Source organism: Papaver somniferum, chromosome 6 (genome assembly GCF_003573695.1).
Source record: "Papaver somniferum cultivar HN1 chromosome 6, ASM357369v1, whole genome shotgun sequence".
Classification (NCBI taxonomy): domain Eukaryota; kingdom Viridiplantae; phylum Streptophyta; class Magnoliopsida; order Ranunculales; family Papaveraceae; genus Papaver; species Papaver somniferum.
The window spans coordinates 90,397,559-90,413,117 of record NC_039363.1 but is presented as its reverse complement, the minus strand read 5'-3'; the positions used below and the strand labels follow the sequence as shown (position 1 = coordinate 90,413,117).

Here is a 15,559-nt window from a genome sequence, read left to right as displayed (position 1 = left end):
CATAACAAAAACTCATAGAATAGGGTTCGTTTTGATGATTTTAACTTCCTTTCCAACGGCCCTAAGCTAAAGCTTTCTTTGATGTTAGGGTATCCATCTGGCCATCTACGTCTCCCTCTTCCCTAGAGGTCCCCATTGATTTTCTATCATTGAATATAGCGATATTCCTTAATTATTAGCTTCTCTAAATGATCTGATATCTTATGAGTTATGAGTATGTTCAAATCTTCAAGATATCTAAAAGTTGATTCTCTGCAGACCCGTGATGCATGGTTCCCAAGGGAGGATAGTACTGATGATTGAAAGAGATGCGTCCATTGTATGAAGAAAAAAATATGAAGAAATATTTGGACATAGGCATATAGATAACAGTGATTCTGGGCGAACCGTGTAAATAACCCCCAAGAAAAACTGTCCTCTCACAGATCGGAGGCCCACCTGTATGAGAGAACGTTTTCTCTCACGGTTGAAACTTGAAAGGCTTTGTCCATCGCGTCTCAGGTTGAGTCGAATGAATCAATCTGAGACGATCGGATCAACCTGGACCAACCGGCGCACATTGAGCTGAGGTTTGGTTCCAGATGAGGCGACAGTCGTCCTACACAGAGCCGTTCGGTGCAGATTGGGCCGACAACGGTTAGTCCATCCAACGGCTATTTCCTATAAATTGAATCGATTTCAACTCCAAAATCACACCTTCTACACCTATAATTTATTCATAATTCCACTCACTACAAAAAAAAAATCTAGCTATTGCTACACCATATATTGTCACACCTTTAATATAGGTGTTGCAAAGGCAAATTTCTAGTCACACTGATAAGAACCCACGGGTAGAACTCATCTCAAAAACCGGTCTATGAGTTGAGGGTGCCCATGAGCCCTTTAAACACCCCACTTAACCCTGGATTAGGCAATATGGGACTAAGGACCTTATCATTCCACCACGCTTCCAAATCAACATCCACGTTGGCTAGACACTATGCCCATACACAACACCACTCTATCGACACTGACCCGATGACTTAACCCACCTACCAGTATCCAATGGGTAGACACTATGCCAATACACAGTGTACGATGGCTTAACCCGCCTACCACCCACCTTAATCTAGCCTATAGGGTTGCATTCGGTGGAACGGGCTTGGGCGTGATGGTTGGCTCTGATACCACTGATAAGAACCCACGGGTAGAACTCATCTCAAAAACCGGTCTATAAGTTGAGGGTGCCCATGAGCCCTTTAAACACCCCACTTAACCCTGGATTAGGCAATATGGGACTAACGACCTTATCACACACTACTTTTCAGCTGCAGCTAAAAGCTATAATTTACTGCTGCAAAATGAAACTTTTGCCACAGAACTGTAGCAACAATATGAAAAGAATGTGGCAAAAAATATAATCTCTTGCTGCAATAATAAATATTGGGTGCAACAATAGACTTCTTGCTACATAGGTTATCACGACACCCATAGGGGTTTATGCCGTAACCATTGGGTACTGCAATATATTAAGTTTCTTGTAGTGACATCAATCCTCATCATTCAATCTGAAAAATAGGCTATCAGAGTTCGTGGTCCTAGGTTTTCTCTTGAAGAAGATTTAGCAATTTGCACAGCTTATGTTTTTCAAACAAGAAATAATAACCACAATGTTACGAATTTTGGGCAAATGATTTTCTGGAAAGAAATTTTGCAATGTTGGCTGCAGAAGCTGGGAGCCTGAGAAACCGTGATTTTATTGGGTTGTCTGCTGGTTTTCAATCAACTAGTCATTCTGTTAACCAATTTCTTGGTATGGTGATGCAAGTTAACCGAAATAGGTTTAACGGTGAAACTGAAGATAAATTGATCCAAAGAGACGCAGCGATGTGGAACCAAATTAACGGGAGACCTTTTCTATTTTTAGGTTGTCTCAACATCGTTAGAACTCTTCACAGGTTCGACCCCTTATGCACTCTAGATGCTCCACCAGCCGCTCCACCAGCCGCTCCATGAAGGAGGATGTTTTATTATCTTGTTTCTATGATTTAGTAAGTAAGTCTAATGTAACGTATAGTGAAAGCTAATGTGAGACTAGTGTAACGTTTAATGGAATCTAATGTTGTTTGATATAAACATAAGAGTGGTGCAAATACAAAACATTTCCATTGATTAAGCTAATAACAACATAACACTGGTGGAATCAGTTCATACACTTAATCAATCCACTCAAACTTAAAACACGAAGGACATTCCTAGAAATGTTTTCCATATATGTCTTCTTCTGTAGAAGTGTGCAAATGCATAATAAATTTGCAACCAAGGCTTGAGCGTTTACTAATCATCTGTTTCGCAAACTCCACTTCTCCGCAGTGGTCGTGCCGTGGCTTCTTCAACCTGACTTTAAGCTTCAAGTTTTTCCACGATGTTGCTTCTCCGCAGTGGTCATGCTATGGCTTCTTCAACCTGACTTTATATTTCCCACGATGTTGCTTCTCCGCAGTGGTCATTTTCAACCTGTATTTAAGTTTCAAGTTTTTCCATGATTCTGCCACCTTTTCATCTTCTTTCTCCTTTATCACATCATCTAACATTCGTGGTTCTTCATGATAGTTAGAATATTGACATTGCAAATACATGAGTTTGTCTGGTTGTGATTTAATGACCATTCTGTTAGTTCAACAACCAACTTGTGGAAACTTTGAATACATCCAAAGGCACTGCATTAAACTATGGTCATCCATGAAACATAATGGACAAACCTCTTTTTCTTCCACACATACAATTTATTTTCCTTTGCTTTTAGGAAATATATGACCGTTACACTTAAGGCGTTGTCTCGTCTCACATTGAGCCGATCGGCCTTGGTTGAGTCGGCAATGGGTAGTCTCATCCAACGACTCTTATTCCACTCTCTATAAAATTCAAACGATTTCAAATCCAAAACCACACCTTCTTTATCTTAATATTTCATTCTCAAACTTCTGTACCGAATTTTTAAAAAAAAATGTCTGCTAGAATTTGTGGTCCTAAATTTATTGAAGAAGAGGATTTAGCTATATGCAAAGCCTTTGCTTTTTATAGGTTACGAAATGTTATGCGCGATCAAAACATGTCGTACACGTCTTTTTGGAATAACATATTCATAATGTTCATTTCGCGGAACCCTGGAAACCAAGACACTGGTGGTTCGTATAGTTATTTTCAATCAATTAATAGAGAGGTCACGCGATTCCTTGACCGGGTAAGGGAAATTGATCGATAAATATTTAACGGTACAACTGAAGCTGAAGTGATCCAAATAGATTTGGATAATTGGAAGGAAACTCACGACAAACCTTTTCTTCACAAAGCTTGTTTCAACATCCTTAGATTTGGTCAATCTCAAACACATCTTTCCTGCACCCGAAGGGCTCTCCCTGTCTTTACTATGGAAAAAGATGTTACTCTTATTCGATGTTGGATACATAGTGTATCGAGAAATATGACCAGTGACTATTTTTGGGAAAGAATATTGCAAATTTTACAGCGTCGCGAAATGAATATTTATGAAACAACAAGAGCCTAAATTAAGATTCACATTCATCGATATGGATATCAAAAGTTTTGCATAATTTTTATGGATGGTTCACCGTGATAATTCTGGATTTTTCAACGAAGGACTGGTGAGTATCTTAATATTCTTGTCCTCATTGAGCAACTGCATCATAGTTTAATTAAAATCATATTAACTAACTTGTTCTTTATCTCTTTTTCAGAAAACCATGCCTTAATCCCAGTTTATTGATGAAAACATAAGAGAGTTTAAGCATTTAGAATGCTTGGTGTTATTATTGTCTTTACGAAATCAAGTTACTATATATGTAAGTCTAAATGTAATAAGTATCCCTTAATATAAAACGAAGATCAACTTTTGCGGCCTAAATATTTTCATTAATTAATATTACTGCTACTTATTTTACAAGATATAAACTTAGACAATAATAAGAACTTAAATAATTACATAAATAAAAATGTAGTACAATCTTTGGCCTCCTAGTTTTCTTCATTTGACGTAACTTCCATTCAACACGCTCGTGAACTGTTTGTCCTTAATTTGTTTTTGAAACTTATGTTGTTAACTTCCAAGACTGAAGCTTTTCTTTCTTTTTAACGAAACATTTTCTTGGATTAACTTCTAAAACTTGTACAAATCTTTCCTTTTTACCATTTTCATTTTTTTTATTTTAAACTACCACATATTTTATTTACATCAGCCTCAAATTTTGCATCACACAAAAGAGAAATTTCCTTACGAGACATTTCAAGAGAAAGATTAGTGGAAAAAATTCAAGAGATTGTATTTTGGTGTAAGTTGAATGTTTGAATGAATTGAATATTTATAAGGGGAAAATAGCCTTTTGAAATCTGACCGTTGCCGGAGCAGTTGGAGAAGACCGGCCTATATTGGGCCGAGTCTCGGCTCAGCGTGGGTCGGTCTATCCAACTACTCTGGCCGGCTTATTTTTCTTTGATAAAGCCTTTCCCCACTGCCCAAAATTCAGTTTGTCCATCCACCTGGATAGGCATACCAAGAAATTAGATGGTGCCCATTGAAATTTCTCTTACATCTGATTTTTATTTAATTGAAAATTTTTGAGTGACATATTTGAGCTGAGTCACATCTCGAGTTAAACGTAAAAAAAAAAATGGAAAAACAAATTATCAAACTTATACTTAGCCAAATCCCGGACCCAATAAACAAGATGTTAAGTCCCAAACATCAACTAGTGTGCAGGTTATGCGTCTTCCTTCCGTTTTTTACCGGTATTTAAAAAGTGGATTTAAATATGGTCATGGACCATGGTCATGTTTGTTTTCTGAGGAAAAAAAGAAGGTTTTTCCATGTCCAAACCTAATTTTCAAAAAATGGTTTAACCAATTGCATCACTCATAATTCATAGGGATGGAAACATTTTCCGTCGTCGACACTGCCATCCAAGGCATTCAGTGACTAGTTGATACAACATTTGGGAAGTAAGAAATGGTTTACATATCAATATTTGAGAAGATAATTGGATTCCCGATCTAAAAGGAAACCTATTACAGTATAGAAATTCTCTCAATGATTCTATCAATCTAGTAGCAGACCTCATTGACCCCGTAACCAAAAAATTGAACTATCATCTCATAAACTCTCTTTTCCCTATTGACATAGCTGATCCAATTTGTAGAATTTACTTATTGTTAGAAAAATCCAACAATCAAAAACATGATAAGCTTAGATGAGGTCTGCGAAATCAGGGATTTACTCTATAAATTAATGAAAGAGGATTAGAGGAAGTTAGCCTTTCTCTCCCTGAAATTTTCTGGAAAACTTTGTGGAACCTAAACATATGACAGAGAATAAAAGTTTTTTTTTTCCTGGAAGTGCATTCAAAATGCTCTAGCTACTGATACAAAGATGTATTGAAAAGTAAAAGACATTGGTCCTTCCTGTCCAATGTGTGAAGAGGAACTAGAAACAACATAACATTTTCTATTTCACTGTAAATATGCAAAACAGTCCAGGAACAAGGACCTAACCCAATTAGTATCCAATTCAAAACAACAGTCAGTATTCTAGATCTATGTAAACTAGGATATCATACTATAAACCAAGCAATATCAACAGAAATTCTTTTTACCAAAATGTGGTTCATTTGAAAAGAAAGATGTAACAGAGTTTTCGAGGAAAAATCTAAATCGGCTTCTCAGTTATCAATAGAAATCCAGAAATATATCTCTTATTGGTCAAAAAACTCCTCAAATCAGAAGGCAAACAACAAATCTATGAGAAAGAAAAAAGTTCCATGGAATGCCCCAACAAAAAATTGCCTCAAAATTAATGTGGATGCAACATAAAACTCAGAATTACATTATTTTACTTTTGCACTAATCTTAAGAAATGAAACAGGTGGAGTTGAAGGAGGAAAAGCAGAAATATCCACAAGCTCAGACCCACAAGAAACAGAGGCAGTAGGCATCCTGTAAGCAGTTTATTGGGCTAAAGAAAAGAACATTCATCATTTCAGCATTAAAGGGGACTGTAAGAGTCTTTTCAACCATCTCAATGGCTGCATTTCAAAAGTATCATGGAGAAGCAAAAACATTTTGGAGGAAACAGAAAAGATAACTCTTTCTTGTAATAGCTTTTTAGGTTTTCATTTTGTGCCAAGAACAGACAATGTAGTAGCAGACTCCTTAACTAAATTCGCAAGGACTTTGTTTTCACAATTGGATTGGACTTCTAATCCAGCGACATGTATTTCTCAAAAACCTCTAGTAGATAAATCTAATATAAGATGGAATGTCCCTTCAATATTAGATGGTGCCTTTGTAACCCAGACTCACCGAGTCTTTTCTCTAATAATATCCTTATTCACAAAAAACAAAGAAAAAGTGACTAGTTGATACCTTTATTTTTTTAATAAGTTTCTGTTGAGATTATTAGTTCCACATTGTGTGGGCAATCTAAGATCCTGCGGTTTATAATCCTTATGGCCGCTCCATTCATTGCCAATTGGTTTTGAATTGGATACCCATATTCTAACAGTTTCGTGTAAAGTTAACCACTCCACATTTTTATTTCTAGATATTAAAACTTGAGTTTTTTTTTGGTATGGAAAACTTGAGTTGTTAAGCAAAAGAATTTTGGACTATTAACATGGACTCTCGTATTAAGATATAATCCATGTTGCCGTCTAAAACCCTAGGAATGTTCAGTATTCTTTTAGTTTTAATAAACTAAAAATGCCATTGAACAATACCATTTATACAATTGATGCAAAATCAAAATTGAGCAGTTAAGTGGAATGCATGTACTGAATATCGAATACACACCAATGAAAGATTGGTACATATTTAGATTTCGTCTTTGAAAATAACTATTATAAGTACCATCATTAGCTAAAATCATTTTTCTTAAATTCTTAAAATCTTACTTACTCCAAGTCTTCAAGAGGATGCCCACAGTCCCAAATCGGCTACCAGCATGGTCCCATAGTTTAGCAAAATGAAATGGTTGTTAACATTGGCACAAGGTATTTAGAAAAAACCCAAACTTGTAGGAGCAGGTATACGTAATACGTTGCATATTACTACGTGACCAACTGCAACCGAAATTTATTAATGCTATGACAAAAGTTTTGTAGCATGTACTATGCAATACGGCCACTATAGTGGGGTTCTAGTACCACGTGAATGTTAGAGAAGAAACTAGAAAATGCATACAACATTCCATTACAATGAAAACTAATTAATGATGATGGATGTTGAAAATTAATGATACATCATATTTGCAGTTGTCTAATCCGTAAAGTAAAAAAATAAATATGTTGAGCGGTAAAATTGTTTGGGTAACATCTGGAACTTGGGGTTGAAGCTCGCCCATATCCTGTAGGAGGTATTCCGGCCGGGTGGTACCACTATGCGCCACCGCTTAGTTTGTGTTCTTAATTGGGAAACCTTAATTTGGAGGATTGCTTCATCAGTTTCAATGTCGTTTAGTGGACGTTGCAGTTTGCGGTCTACACGAATCAGTGAGAATTTAATGCAGTTTACAGCTTACAGTATAGACAGGGAGCAGATAAACTAGAAATGAAAGAAGCATGAGGTGTTGTTCCAAGGCTTCACACCATCTGTACTGTTGGACCTCTGGGTTGTACCGGTACCGGTATCGGCATCGTATCGGTGGGTGCCGAATTGCGGATCCAACCATTTCATAACACGTGCTTGGATCCATACATTAGCCTCTCTCGATAAGACATCTGTTAACTGAAATCTGTATGGATGTTGATATGCACGACCGGAGTGGTTAACCGATGTTTATATGATTGTATGGGAGTTGACGTTCATATCATCCATCCTGAATAAAAGGTTCGTCGCCATCCTAATTTCTACCGAATCAGTTAAAAAATAAAAACTTATTACTATAGAGGATGGTTTTTAAGATAAGAACGTAATAAATTAAATGCTGCATCTAGTTCTATTAATCAGCTTCTTTGCATTTCAATCTCCTATATAAAACCCTCAACACCTTTTCCATGAAGACGAACTAACACTTCGAAACAAATTTTCATCTCTCTTTCTTCTCTTACATCTCTCTTTCTCTGTAGCTGCTTCTTGGGTTCAAGAAAAATGGATGATCTTATACATTTCTTGTTTGGGATCTTTGGTAGGTTTTGCTTGACTTGTTCCATTTTTCATATTTCAACTTCTTCTTCTCCTCCTCCTCATGACACTAATATGTAATTCTTGTTTGGATGCAAAACCAGGAAATCTTACTGCTCTTTTCCTTTTCCTGGCTCCCTTGTAAGTACTTGTACATACATATGAGAAAAATTCTAATATTTGACACCATGAGATGAAAGAGTTATAACTATATATGATTTGATTTTTGTTGCAGAATAACGTTTAAGAGAATTATAAAGAGCAAATCAACGGAACAGTTCTCCGGCATTCCTTATATTATGACTTTGCTCAACTGCCTTCTCTCTGCTTGGTAATTCCTGTACATATCTTTTTTAAGAGTTTTTGTTAGTAGTTAAGGTCGAGCTTCAGGCTGCGCCTTTCAAAAGTTTATCTTCATATTTCTTCTGTTAATAAAGAATTCAAAGGTAGAATTCAAGAAAATTTCTTAGTCCCAAAAATTTACAGTACTCATAAACTGAAAGATTTTTCTGTTCATTCACGGACGGGATAATTTATCCATCCGTGAATGCACAGTTGTAGTGTGTGTTACTCAAAAGTATGCTAATTTCCTCAGTAAATGATTTTTTTTACATAAATTTGAGTAACCAATTAAGGAAATGTTTAACCGAGCCTTATCTATTAACATGAAACTGATGCCAATCCCACGAACTTTAAGTATTACCAGAAATGTAACTAGTGGTATACAAATATGTCTAATAAGACGGTAAAGTTATCGGATATTTGGATGTTAAAGATGAAGTTCAGACAGAATTCAATTGGTAGTTAATTCATCTCAAACAGAACTGGGTTGTTGCATCCAATTAGGCCCCACAGGTTAGTCTAATTTAGTGTAATAACAAGTTGACATGAAGAAAGTTAGAGAATGGCTTTCTATTCATAAATTGGGGAGGTTGTTTTTCACTCGCAAGTGAAAAATGCTTGCCGGGCTCTCACGTTTTGTGGCTCTCATTATCTCTGGTGCTTCAATGAAATTCTAAATGCTTAATAAAGTCAGTACTGTTCTGGTTGATTGCAGTTCCTATCTCAGTCAAAAAAATCTCTTCTTATTTCAATTGTTTTATCACAAGGTACTAAAATTTGGCTTAACTGTCTTCTAGCAAATGACCAGTACTAAATATTTTTTCCCTCCCATTTTTCTTTTGATGATGATTAGGTATGGACTTCCTTTTGTATCACCACATAATCTACTGGTATCAACAATCAACGGAACTGGTGCGGCCATTGAGTCGATCTACGTGATCCTGTTCATAATATATGCTAAGCCTCAGAAAGTGAGAGTGAAAATGCTGGCACTTTTCACATTAATTCTCACAGTTTTCGCAATTGTGGTGCTCGTTTCTTTATTTGCTCTTCATGGTAACTCAAGGAAACTCTTTTGCGGCTTTGCTGCTACCATCTTCTCCATTTGCATGTATGCCTCACCCCTATCTATTGTGGTAAGTCAGGATTTACAGTTATGCAACTTTCTATACTAAAAAAGTTCCTCTTTTTGGTTACCCCTTGTCTGAAATAGAGCCATTACATAACTAAACTGTTCCAGAGTGTCCAAATTTATTGCTCTATTCCAATCCTGCTCCAATACTGAGAATTTTCCATGTGAATTGTGTTATATCAGAGACTGGTGATCAAAACAAAGAGTGTGGAATTCATGCCATTTTTCCTGTCATTGTTTGTGTTTCTCTGCGGAACATCTTGGTTCATCTACGGTCTTCTTGGCCGTGACCCTTTTGTAGCAGTAAGTACAAATACTGCCTATGTTGTCCTCAAATGTTAAGTACGTGGTTAGATATTACAAACATATGTATATTTACTAATTGATGTAATTTAACAGGTTCCAAATGGCTTTGGGTGTGGCCTAGGGGCACTGCAGTTGATCCTATATGCTATCTACAGAAAGAACAAAGGTGATAAGAGTGAACCCAAATCATCTGACACCAAAGATAATTCGAATGGTATAGAGTTTGAGAAGTTCCAACAAGGCAAGCAAACGAATTCCACTTATCCCATTGAACAAGATGGTCAAGTTTAAGATTTCTGATTGTAGTTTATCTGTGGGTAGATCTTACTTTGATGTATACAGTTTTAAAAACATGAACTATTTCTACTATAATGTGGCTGCAAATAGAGTCACCTGAGGTCCTGGACTTCTTAATGTCTTCTATGATCTGAATCAGTACTTTTTTTTTTTCCGAACTGTCTGCTGCTGTTAGTTGTGTAATTTGTAAACAAGAAGAATCTCGAGAAAAACGCAAATAAATGCAACATATGCTAAGAGCAAATGTACCTCTCAAAGAGTATCCTTGCCATTCTCCCCATTTCCAAGTACAAAATCTGTCAGTACAACAAAATCTGTCATTCAGACCAGGCTGCCACGCACTGTCACCACCAAACATTTGCTCGTGAAAGAAACTTATGCAGCATACAAAGAGCTCCTCAGTAAAATAAGTGAACCCCTTATTCAGATTGACCAAACTGCTCTTTCATGATGTTCCAGACCCCACAGCCAATACCCTATTTGAGTTCTCAAACTTGCATAGATGTTCTGGCATACAAGTCTATGGGAGTATAACTGACAGGCAGATCATTCTCAAAATCCTTGCATCATTGAGCTCCATGCTCTTTAGTTGAGCATATGCTGAGAATAATTTCACTGTACCATGAGCTGGTTGCATGCCCACTCGAAGCATTTCAGGAAAATGTGGTAACTGCAATGTTGGCAGTTTGGCTTAATCATATACAGATATTATAGCATTCCAAACAGTATCATTACTCTTATCTGTCTTTTCAAAAAGTAAGCAACAAAATTAACTGTTCTCGGATCTAGAATTCATATATAGTAAGTGACGCCTCTAACGTATCGATGGTGAATAGACTACCTCGCGATTGGTCCTTCCACGGAGATCATATAATCAGCACAGTCACAAAACAATCTGATCCTCCAACTTCATATGTTGAAACAGGATCATGGCCTCCCTCTCTAAGTTACTGCAATGGTATCCAGTTAACAAAGCAACCCAGGAAACCACATACCTTAGTTGCATAATTTAAAAATTAAGTTGAGATGCTTGCTTAGTTGATGGATAATAATTTTCCTTGCCCATGCACGTTGTCTCGAGAAAACATATGAAGCTGAACTCCATTTTCGCATTTGAAGAGATAGATCAGAGGGTAGGGTGTATTTCTTTGATCAAAATTCTGAAGTTCATTATTACTCACTGTTAAGTTGAGAGACATATTCTTGAGAGAGTTTAAAGACATCTGATTCAATTAAGCTAGTTCCTGAAAAACCATCCTCTCCATTATCTTTTATCATTTTTCTCATCCTGGCTACGTCATTCCATCTGTCTGTGGATGCATAAAGATTTGACATCAAAACGTAGAACCCACCACAGTTATGATGGCCCAAAAACAAAATCTGTTTCGCGACGCATTCCGCAGGCTTAACGTCGCGGTAGGTACAGCAACCACTGAGAAGCGCTAACCAGACAACAGAATCAGGTTCAACTTCCATGTTTTTGATAAACGTCACAGCTTCATCCAGAAAACCTGATCGGCTGAGGAGATCAACCATGGATGCACAATGTTGCGCTCCTGGAATTATACCAAATTCCTCCCTCATGATCCGGAAGTATCTTCTCCCTTCTTGAATGAGACATCCATGGCTACAAGAAGATAAGACTCCTAAGAAAGTGATCTCATCAGGTTCTTGGCCTTGTTTTACCATCTCTGAGTAGAGATGGAGAGCTTCAAACTCAAAACCAGACGTACCATATCCCATGATCATCACATTCCAGGTTGCCAAACATGGCTTTTTGACACACCAAAACAACTTTTCTGCATATCCGATGCTTCCACATTTTGCATGCATGTCTATAAGAGCAGTAAGAACAAAATCTTCCATTTCCAAATGGTGTCTAAGAATGTAGCTATGGATTCCTCTTCCAGTGTGCAACACCCAATCTGCAAACATCCTGAGAGTAAGCTTACAATAGTAGTTGGGTCCGGGTTGTATCCATCAATCTTCATCTGGCAAAACAGTTTCATGGCATTATTCCACCTTCCAAGTTGCACACAACTAGAAATCATTGAATTCCAACTTATCAATGTCCTTTCTTGCAAATCTCGAAACAAAGAGAAAGCAGCTTCTATGTTGTTGAGCTTCGTGTACATACTAATGAGCCCATTAACCACCAAAGTATCAGAAGTCAATCCACTTTTAATACCATACCCATGAAAAGTGATTGCAGGGCCAACACAACTAGGACTCTCAAAGCCATGAAGTACGCTGACCATAACCACTGCATCCGGTTTCAAATCTACTAATCGTATTTCATTAAAGCACTTAACCGCAGAAGCCACATCTCCTTTCTCTGCATAACTAGAGATGATTGGTGTTAGTGAAACCAAGTTTTTCCGAGGCATCAACATATAAAGCAATCCTGCCAATTCTGTTTTCCCACACCTAGAATACATACAAATTAGGGAAGTAATTACAGATGCATCCATATCAAGACCAGTTTTAATGACATAAGAATGAGTAGACTCCACTGGAGAATTATTAGCTGATAGTAGACTCACAATTGTAACTGAATTGGCGCTAATGCTTTCCTTGAGCATTTGCTTAAATACAAGCATTGCTTCGTCGAAGTAAGCATGTTGACCGTATACACTGATCATGGTATTCCAGGAGACTATACATTTTTCAGACATCTTCTCAAACAAAAATCTTGCAGAAACTAAATCATTGCACTTCCCGTACATGTCGGTGAGCGAATTCTGAACCCTGGAATCAACATCAAGACTAACCTTAACTCCTAAACCATGAATAGATTTCCGACAGAATAGTATCGTGCACATGACGGTATAACAGTAACTAACGTCACCCGACAAGGTTCAAAACCTTGTTTTAACATTTCACAAAATAATTCCAAAGCATAATCATACCCATTATATGAATATCCACATATTAAAGCATTCCACGAAACCACATCTCTGTTAGGCATATCTTCAAACACTTGATCAGCTAAGGAAACAAACCCATATCTTGCATACAAGTTAAGCAAAGCTGTACCCACCACAACAAATCGATGAAACCCACATTTGAAAAGGTGGGTATGAATCTGTTGTGCTTCAGAATACGACGAACAAGTGTTGGTGAGAAGTAAAGAGAAGGTGAGGTCGTTTGGCTTGACGCTCAACTGCAAAATTTGTTTGAATACAGTGAGAGGAGGAGGAGATTGAGATTTGAGAATGGAATTCCATTGATAGATGCTGCTATGATGCTGGGAAGACGAGAACTTTTGTTGAGTGGAAGGAATGTATCTTCTAATGGATGGTAGTAACCGAAGAACTACAAGAATAGACGAGGAGGATCTGGCATTACAAACTAAATTCAAATTCATAGTTTTACATTTGGCGGGCCGCATTTATACCTTTTGGATTGCAAATTCCATATAGAATTGGTTACAGAAGTCATTTTCTGACGCAATGGCTGAACTTGTACCGGCTGCTGTAACGCCAGTTACATTACATTTTAATTACCGGAGGAAATAAAACTTTTTTTTTTCCTGGGTAAGTCAAAATTGTAATAAGGCCTATTCCTATGCGTATACCAGGCAGCTGATTTTGCCATTTCAGCACCTATTATGGGTAGGTCAAACTGCCAAACACATCTGCTTATGTGTCAGAAATACCACTTAGGCGTAACACGATAGAGTTTCTAACGAGCGATAGAGTGTCCATCGCTATATGGTCAAAACATCGATCGTTGGTCATTCCAGCGTCAACGATAGTCGTGTTGTCGCTTGTTGGTTTGATCGTCGCTCATCCGTTCCTCATCCAACGGCTATAATTTCCCCCCTCTATAAATACCCAATCTCAAACTCATTTCAATTCCCACCAGAATTTCTGAATCTCTCTAGAATTTCTCAATCTCTCAATCTTCTTCAAATCTAATCCATTCACACCTTCTCTACACTTTTTAATTTCTTGTAATATGGATTTACAGTCTCAAAGTCAAGGAAACGGTAAAGGTAAAAAGGTCAAAGTCCAAAGTGCAAAATACAACATCACAGAAGATGGATGCATTTGTCGTAATTATGTTTATTTTACCCAAGATTATATCGATGGTGCACAACAACATGATAACACCATGTGGGACAACATATTTTGTAAATATGAAGAACAAACCATGAACACCAATGAATTTTTTTCCAATATGTTTCCAAACTCTATAAGTAGAGAATGTTTGAATGACGTCTATCTTGGTCATAGTGGCCGACCACTTTGGCATAGTGGTCGGCCACCTTTGTGATTGTGGATGGCAATTCTTATATACGTTATTATTCTTGTATATTAATTTTTCTAATAGGTTTCCAAATTCTTTACGTAGAGAATAGTTGAGGGAGATCATCTTGGTCAGAGTGGCCAGCCATTTTGGCATAGTGCCGAAGTGGCCGGCCACCTTGGAAATGTGACCGACCCTAATGGAGAAAAAGATAATGGAAGAAAAAACTCCACCAAAAAAATGATTCTTCTCATTATTTTGTAGAGAATGAAATATGGAGTCAACGCAAAAAAAAAATGGAGGTCATTCTGAGGTCGTCCGGAGAACTTATGAGCAAAACGGATTAATCAACCATGATGAGGTTTTTTGTTGGCTGTTGGCCTGGGCGAGTAGGAAAGTTAGCTGAAATTTGGTTTAGTAAATCAATGAAACTTTTTCCAATAGGTTTCCAAACTCTGTAAGTAGAGAATATTTGAGGGATGTGCATCTTGGTCATAATGGTCGACCACCTTGGTAATTGTGGATGACGATCCTTATATTAGTTATTATTCTTGCATATTAATTTTTCCAATAGGTTTTCAAACTCTATAAGTATATAATAATTGAGAGAGACCATCTTGGTCATAGTGGCCGGCCACCTTGGGAATGTGACCGACTGTTAGTACCTAAAAATTACTTCAGGTAAAACAAATGCGCCACTGTGGTACTTTCTTTTTAGGTTCGAAAATCAAAATCGAACAGGACAAGACTAATCCACTATAGTAGCCGTTCCGTCCTGCTTCAGTCACAATGGAGTGGAAGATGAATTGATCTTAGGGGAGGAAGCATAAAAGTTTGAGAAATTGATAATGGTATTGAATTGTGTGTATTGGGTATTGAAAACTACGAAGAATAACAAAGCCTTTTGGGTATGAAAGATTGTTCTGTTTTTTAAATAGGCTAAATAACCTATTTATAGTAGTTTTAGAATACGTAATGTCAATCTCATAAATAGTGGAGATCGTGAGTTTTATGGAGAGATGAAGATGACAAGATAATGTGAGATAAATCAGGGAAGTT

General features: G+C 37.1%; 1 protein-coding gene and 1 pseudogene across 1 annotated transcript; one reads left to right on the top strand and one right to left on the bottom strand.

The window, feature by feature from the left end:
- Window positions 1–8,014: 8,014 nt before the first annotated feature.
- LOC113288367 (bidirectional sugar transporter SWEET1-like) lies at window positions 8,015–10,456 on the top strand. Its single transcript, XM_026537386.1, has 6 exons — window positions 8,015–8,176; window positions 8,277–8,313; window positions 8,408–8,503; window positions 9,368–9,650; window positions 9,830–9,949; window positions 10,046–10,456. Exons 1-6 carry the CDS (start codon window positions 8,140–8,142, stop codon window positions 10,241–10,243), a joined length of 771 nt encoding a protein of 256 aa, XP_026393171.1. The 5' UTR covers window positions 8,015–8,139; the 3' UTR covers window positions 10,244–10,456.
- On the bottom strand, window positions 10,376–13,697 carry LOC113288366 (annotated as a pseudogene).
- Window positions 13,698–15,559: the final 1,862 nt, after the last annotated feature.